This window comes from Cynara cardunculus (assembly GCF_001531365.2).
Source record: "Cynara cardunculus var. scolymus isolate 2C chromosome LG 11, CcrdV1, whole genome shotgun sequence".
NCBI classification, from domain to species: Eukaryota; Viridiplantae; Streptophyta; class Magnoliopsida; order Asterales; family Asteraceae; genus Cynara; species Cynara cardunculus.
The window spans coordinates 4714032-4722005 of NC_037538.1; the positions used below are offsets into that span (position 1 = coordinate 4714032).

At 35.3% G+C, this 7974-nt stretch overlaps 1 protein-coding gene across 1 annotated transcript; it reads left to right on the top strand.

The window, feature by feature from the left end:
• The first annotated feature begins 2599 nt into the window (after positions 1 to 2599).
• Positions 2600 to 3572, top strand: LOC112520985 (secoisolariciresinol dehydrogenase-like). The gene is made up of 2 exons (XM_025129606.1): positions 2600 to 2640; positions 2765 to 3572. The coding sequence occupies exons 1-2, from the start codon at positions 2600 to 2602 to the stop codon at positions 3570 to 3572; spliced, it is 849 nt and encodes a 282-aa protein (XP_024985374.1).
• Positions 3573 to 7974: the final 4402 nt, after the last annotated feature.

Here is a 7974-nt window from a genome sequence, read left to right on the forward strand (position 1 = left end):
AGCTCTCGTTTTCAAGGTCTCGCTCTTAGCTCTCGATGTCAACAGCTCACGATTTTTTGACTGCCTCTCCGTCTAAGCTCTCGATCTCTCGACTGCCTCTCCGTCCAAGCTCTCGATCTCTCGACTGCCTCTTCGTCCAAGCATCTCTCGATCTCTCAAGAAAGATAATGGGTCTTCTTCTGCCTCTCGATCTTTGAGAACCTACATCTCATCTTCCCTCTCGAGCTCTTATTATATTCAATTCGTTGGTCATAAGTTCAAAATCATGAGTTAATAGTTATGTGTTCAACTCCAATTTTTTTTACAGGAAGCACTGAATCAAAGCATCTCTCGATCTCTTCTTCTGCCTCTCAATCTCAAAAAAGGTAAAAAAAAAAATTAGTCGTTCTCTGTTGGGTTATTTTGGTCAGATTTATGGCTTCTGCTACACAATGTGATGTTGGGTTTATGGTTTTGTGTTGGAGCTATTTTTCTACTGTTTTTCTTGCTTTTGCCACTGTTTTTCTTGCTCTTGCTTTTGGTTTTGCTAGTGTCAGTCTAGAATGAATATAATAAGAGCTCTCCATGAAAGCTATGAATATAATAACAGCGTTGTTCATATCAGATTGGATCCTTTCTTCTTGCTCATAGTCAATGGAAAGACATTGCCTGTTTCATATAGAGTTCAGTCATCACAAAAGATTAGTCACTACATAGGTGGTAGTCTCAATTATATGGACATGTATAAATCATGTATATATGGTGGTAGTTTCTATTAAGAAAGCATATTCTCTTTTTATTATATCGCTGCTACTTGAAATACTTGAAATCTCATGGCTTGTTAAAATCTTGACTTGAAATACTTGAAATCTCATGACTTAGATTTGGCACCCAGTAATTGCTATACGATATTGGGTTCTGTGGTGGTTGATTTCCACCAAATGATGAAACTAGACATACAAGTTTTGTTGAGCATCATTGTTGGGTACTAATAATGATGAATGTTATAGTGTTCATATTGTTCCTTTTTCTCCTCTACATCTTTGTTTCAATCTCTCATTGTGTCTCAAAAATGATATGTGAAATCACTCTTTTTTTTGGTGTATTGTTTTGTTGTTTCACATAAACAATTGCTTTGTTTTCGGGTAGAAATCAGTTTCGTTTGGTTTAATCTAATTTGTGATATGATTTTTAGGAAATGGAAGGGATGAGAGATTAGGATTGGAGGAGGAAGAAGAGAGCAAAGAAGAGGAGAAGCTGAGGAGGAAGATGAGAGGTGAAGTACTTTTTGTTTTTTGGTTTTGTGTGTGGCGATCATAGTAGGGAAGACCATCATCATGCTGATGAAGATGGCCTTACTTGTTTAGTTTTTGGTTTTTTGGTTTGATACCTCTCTTTTTCTAGCTCTTTTCTTCTATATATGAGTTATTTTTTGAGTATGATCAAACCAATGAGCAAGGGGATGATGACAACACAATTAATGCAAATTGAATATTGATTTTAGTTGTTCTGAGACTTTGTTCGTGTTTATATTGATTCAGATTTCAGACGTAAAAACAAATAGTCTGACTGATTCAGATTTCAGACTTCAGACGTAAAAACAAACAGTCTGACTGATTCGGATTTCAGACTTCAGAACCACCTCTTAAAATTCAGAAATGAATTCAGATTTCAGACTTCAGCATCTTTTAAAAAACAAACGTCACCTAAATCATTATCGAAACTCTTAATCATTCTAAACACTTAATGATTTTAAATCAAATTATTCAACATCTTCCAACAACCCTTCATAAAAACCGTATTTTTGTTACTAACTTCTATTTTATTTTTATGTGGCAACGAAAATGTTAGATGCAAAAGGACATCGACCAATGATGACACCCAAGGCAAGTACATAATGTTAGTGAAATGACGTAAGCGAATTTATTGGTTGGGAGGCGCTCTAACCGTTTTTTAAAGGTCGTTATTATATGTACTTCAACTAATCATTAAACTACTACTATTATTATTATTATTATTATTATTATTATTATTATTATGATTAATTAGATTTCTAAACTTAAGTGATAACATAAACAAATTATTAGCAAATCAAACTTTCTTAACTAATCGAACTTTCATAAAATATGTTCAAGTTAATATATCAAAATTGACATTAAATATTTAGAGAGGAATCAAATACAAACCAAGTCATTTGTATAAATTGTATAACCGTCAATTTTATTATTTAATTTAATCAAATTGTTTAGTATGATGAAATTTGTTTCATGTAATTTTTTTCTTGATAAAACTGTTTCATGTATTTTTCTTTCTATGTAAAAATGAAATTATTTCATGTATTTCTCATTTTGATGAAATTTATTTTCTAAAATTAATATAATTACGATGATAATGTCCATAATAAACGTTCCTATGACTAATTAACCATCATAATTAAAAAAGTGAAAAATAAAAGAAAAATTATGAATTGTTAAATAATTTATACGAATGACTTTGTTTACAATTTTAATTCCTCTTTAAATATTTATTCATTTATAACACACACACACATATATATATAGAGGTATATATGTGTATCGTCCATGTGACATCACCCATCAATCATACGTAGTCATTCAACATGCAAATGAATAATTCTTCACCATCCCCGTTTGCCAAAAGGTTAAGATTCAACGTTGGGTTTCCATAGTTCTTCACACACTCCCAGTTTTTATTTCATGAAACTAATTTTTTACTGTAAGTTTGTATATCAATTAATTAACAGATATATGTTACATTCTTACAGATTGCATGGCAAAGTCGCCATAGTCACCGGTGGTGCAAGCGGTTTCGGTGAAAGCACGGTGAGGCTTTTCACCAAACATGGCGCCAAAGTGGTGATCGCCGACGTCCAAGACGAACTGGGAACTTCATTTTGTGAGGAACTACTTTCTAAACCCGGAAATGTGGTCATGTATGTTCATTGTGATGTTACCATTGATTCCGATGTTCAAAATCTCGTCGACACCACGGTTTCCAAATATGGAAAGCTGGACATCATGTTCAACAATGCAGGTATCTCCGGCGAATCAGATATCACGATACTAGGATCTGATATCAATAATCTCAAGCGGGTTATCGAAGTGAACGCCTTTGGTTCGTTTTTGGGAGCCAAACACGCCGCTCGGGCCATGATTCCGGCAAAAAATGGAGTGATTCTGTTCACTTCAAGTGTGTCTTCTGTGGTTGCCGGAGTTACGTCACATGCGTACGCGATGTCAAAGCACTCGGTGGTGGGGTTGATGAAGAATTTGTGTGTGGAATTAGGAGAACATGGGATACGGGTGAACTGCATCTCACCTGGCGGCGTTGCTACGCCGCTGCTGGTTAATGCGATGGGAATGGAGAAGAAGGTGGTGGAGGATGTGCTGAGTGCATCGGGCACTTTGAAAGGTGTGATGCCGACGGTGGAGGATGTGGCGGAGGCGGCGTTGTATTTGGGTAGCGATGAGGCAAAGTTTGTGAGCGGGGTGAACCTGGTGGTGGATGGTGGTTATAGCATCACCAATTCGTCCTGGCCAACGGTGGTCAAAAGTTTGATGTCTTCAACTTAAGAAGCAAACCCTTTTTCGTATTCGATTCAATGTTTCAACTTGTCATCTTGTATCAGTTTCTGGAGTTTTAGTTTTCGATGTTCAATGAATGTTCCATGAGATTTGTGTTCTCGTCGTCCAATCGAGTTGTATTTACTCACGGACTTTATTACCGATCTGTATTTGTTTGGGTTTAATCTTTATCTGTTACGTGTTTTTGGTATGTTTTGTTGTAGGTTTAATTTGTTTTTACAAGAAAATTTTTGATAAGTGTGTTGTATTTGATTTGTTTCTAATAAAGTTTTATTGCTTTTAAATAAAACATAACTTTTATAATATTAATAGTATGAGAAATACAAGAATCATTTAAAAATCTCGGGTTCAAATCCAAGAAGGAATAAAAATCCTTGTGGCCACGGAGGTTCAAATGCGGTGACTACGAGGTATTTGCAAAGCAGGTGGTCGTCCTAGAATTAATCGGCTTGCATAACGGGTTGGATATCCGGTTTAATAAAAAAAATGATTTCAATGAATCAAGGATGCTATCTCATCACTCGTTACAGAGGGCTATCTGACGGAAGGTGTTTGAATGTGTCATGTTAACAGGACTCTTTTGTTCATTACATTTACGAAATTGTATTTATTTTGATTTTTTATTTAAATTCATATATAGATGATACTTACGTATGTTTTTGGTTCAATACATTTATGAAATTGTCTTTATTTTAATTCTTTATAAATTTACAAGAAATGAATATAATGCCATTAATTTGATTATACGCATCTTTTAGGGTTTATTTTGGGAGGTATTGTTTCCTAAAATTTCTTTTGGTTTTATGTTTGTTTTGTGCCATGAAATTGATATACGACCGACCATGAATTGATATGATTGACATTTCGAAAATTTCCATTTGTAAAATTTCTAAAGTTGGCACATATGTAAAAAATAAAACTGTGACAAACGTGATATCGGACTCCCGCCTCGACTTGATATTATGGATTATTTTTTGTTCTACATATGTTGAAATCTCATTTTTCTACTCGGTGACTCTTTTGATGAGTAACCTGGAGGTTTTCATATTCTCACATGGAATCAGAAACAACTAGCTAGTAATTACTCGGTAATTTGTACTCGTCTGACCCTTCTCGATATCGTAGACAATTAGGGATCGTCACGGCACCTAGTCCTATGATGTGAGTTAAACCATCCCACATACAAAACCAATGTGAAACAAAAATCATTCATACTTTTCAGATTCACTTCTTGCTTACCAAACGTTTAGCAAACATCACTTATTCTCTGAGTGAACATGAGAAGAGCCTAGAACTTTATCTCATGAGTGATGGAGAGTACTCTTACCCAATAAATATTTATCGAAAAAAGACGTTTACCAACAATCCAATTTGGTAGTCGATAATCTCACCCGATAAGATAATGAAGGATAAGCACTTACTCGGGAAACATCTGATAAAACCCTCGAGTTTCGTGGTTAGCGGATTCTACACCATGTAGGTCTTTTTATTTTTATTTTTATTTTTTGTTTTTCCATGTAGGTCTTTTTATAACAAATAAATTATATTAACCAAAACAAAGAAAATCCGAAAGTCACAAGGATGGAATCCGTAATTTAATAATTAATACTAATAAATTAATAATGACAAACTAACATGGGGTTGTTGGTATAAAGGTTGGTTAGAAACGTGTCCCAACCCCCTTAATTAGTGACTGCATACATGCAACCGAATCTACAAGTGCAATATAAAAATATTTTAAAAACATAAGAGTAGTATTTGATTGATTTGAACTTAGCTTTAAAGATCAAACTTACCAGGAGGTCTTAGATTAAAATTCAATGAGGGATACAAATCTCTTTGTGACCACGGAGGTTCAAATGCGGTGACCCTGAGCTATCTGCAAAGCAGGTGGTCGTCCTGGGATTAATCGGCTCGCATAACAAGTTGGATATTCATGTTAATAAAAAAATTAAATGAAACGGAATTCAAAATAAATAATTTAAATATGATTATTTGTTATTGTTAAGGATTAAAATATTAGTGGTTAATTATCAAAAACAATTATACAATAATAGTTATATATTTTCGAAAATATTTATTATATTGAACATATATATTTTGGTAATCAACCTTTTAGAATGCATACATTTTGATATGGGTCTTCTCGTTAGTAAGAAAATGTTAAGTAAACTATATGAGGTGGATAAATAGGTAAGTCCAACGTAGGTTCATTTGAATCGAACCGAAACGAAATACGGAGGTTATTGATAATTCGATTTACGGTTATCTAAATTTATAAAAAAAAATGTTAATTGTAATATAAACACGATATTGAAATAGAACATTTATATCAATTACACAATAACTAAAAAATAATCCAAACGCTACGAATTAAAATTAGTTTAATTGTCTAAATGTAATGATCGGTTTTAAATTTATGAGTTGATGGAGTTTCGAAATAATCAACGATGCAAAATTCAAGGATAAAATGTTATAGTTGATGGAAGATGAGAGACCAAAGGTGAATATTGGTCACCTCTTTGTGATTCAATAAGGATGGTCCAATATCATTTTCGGGTTGATGGTTTTTTTGTAAGGTGATCACATGGTGTGGGGGGGGCGGGGCGGGGCGGGGGTTGGGGGGAGAGGAGGCCGGGTGCAAACCTATGCACCGTCTCACCTCTCTTCTCCTTTTTAGTATGTATATGTAAAAAGTGTTACGTAGATCCAGATAGAGATCAGTTTCGGTTGATATTGTACGAGATGAGTTTTACAAAGCTTTGGTAAAATATATGTTATTATGTTTCACATGATTTACTTTGATACATGAAATTATGTAATGTATTGGATTCAAACTAACATGTCGAAGTATTCTGATAAATATATTAAGTCTGTTATAGTCTTCATCGCCTAACTCTATTAACGATAAGACTTGGTCATCGCTCAAAGCCTTGACCAGATTGGGTGGTCATCGCTTAAAGCCTTGACCGGATTGATTAGTTATCGCTCAAGTCTTGGTTGGATTAGGCGGTCATCGCCAAAGCCTTAGCCGGATTAGGTGGTCATTGCCCAAAGCCTTGGCCGGATAGAGTACTCATCACTCAGGCCTTGGCTGGATAGAGTACTCACTGCCCAAACCTTGGCCGGATAAAACCTTTCAACGCTTAGGCCTTGGACGGATAGTGTACTCATTGCCCAAAGCATTGTCCGATAAGGGTGTTCATCGCCAAAAGTGTTGTCAGATGAGTGTGTTCATCACCAAAAGTCGTCCGATAAGGGTGTTCATCGCCCAAAGCGTTGTCCGATGAGTATGTTTCAAGCTTTGACCATTATGTTTGTACTTTGTTTAAACCTTGTTAAATGGCGACAGTTGGCGGGTTTAACTGCGATAAATGGCGGGGCATCCACCATAGTTGGCGTGTTTAACCGTAAGAGATGGCGGGTCTAACCCCGATAATTGGTGGGGCATCCGCAATAGGTGACGGGTCTAACCATGATAAATGGCGGGGCATCCGCGATATTTGATGGGTTTAACCGTGATAGATGACGAGGCATCCGCAATAGTTGGCGGGATAACCGCGATAATTTTAACAGTTGAAATCCGGACTGAATTTATTAGCATCTTATGGCAAGTTTATACACGATGGAAATCCCTCACTATACATTTCGGTCTAACCCTCAGTTGTTGTAGATTTATTTTTGCTGGTCAACTCAAGTTAGAGGATAAAAACAAAGGAAAGATGTAACTGACTGTCGGTTTAGTAGTTTATATTATATCAGTTCTGGAGTTCAGAATTTTTACTAATATGTATGGATATAACTGATCTATTTGTATATATCAGAATTTGTTATATGTTATAAAATGGATTTTGAGATTTGGTTTTGTTGTACGGATGTTACACTAAAAAGATCCATTATTTGGTTCATGTGAAATCTTTTACAACTTAATTCATACCATCAATTAATAATGGTTGTAGGTTCATGATAATGACACTAAAACCATCAAATTTAATAATGATCATAAGTTCCTAATAATGACACTAAAATCATCAAAGTTAATAATCATTTAGGGGCTGTTTGTTTTTTAAAAAAAACCTCTTAATACTCTCTGAAGTCTGAATCGGTCAGACCTTAGGGTATTAAGGGTGTTTGTTTTTTCTTTCAATTAAGAGCTGAATTTGTGTGTTTTTGTCTGAATCGGTTAGATGTAAAAAAAACCTCTGAAAACCTCTTAATTTTGGATTCCCCTACCTCTCGATCTCGATCTCTCTCACRCAATCCACAGCAATCGGTCTCTCCACCCGCCACCACTCCGGCACCACCTCCCACCCTTTCTCCACCACACAAATCTCACCTGATCGATCTCGATCTCGCTCTGATTGCTCTCTCGATCTCGCTCTGATTGCTC

Bases quoted from the DNA above. Each gene is read 5' to 3' on its own strand.
- LOC112520985 (XM_025129606.1), top strand. From the start codon at position 2,600: ATGCAAATGAATAATTCTTCACCATCCCCGTTTGCCAAAAG. The intron at 2,641-2,764 runs GTTAAGATTCAA...ACATTCTTACAG, and splicing joins CCATCCCCGTTTGCCAAAAG to ATTGCATGGCAAAGTCGCCA.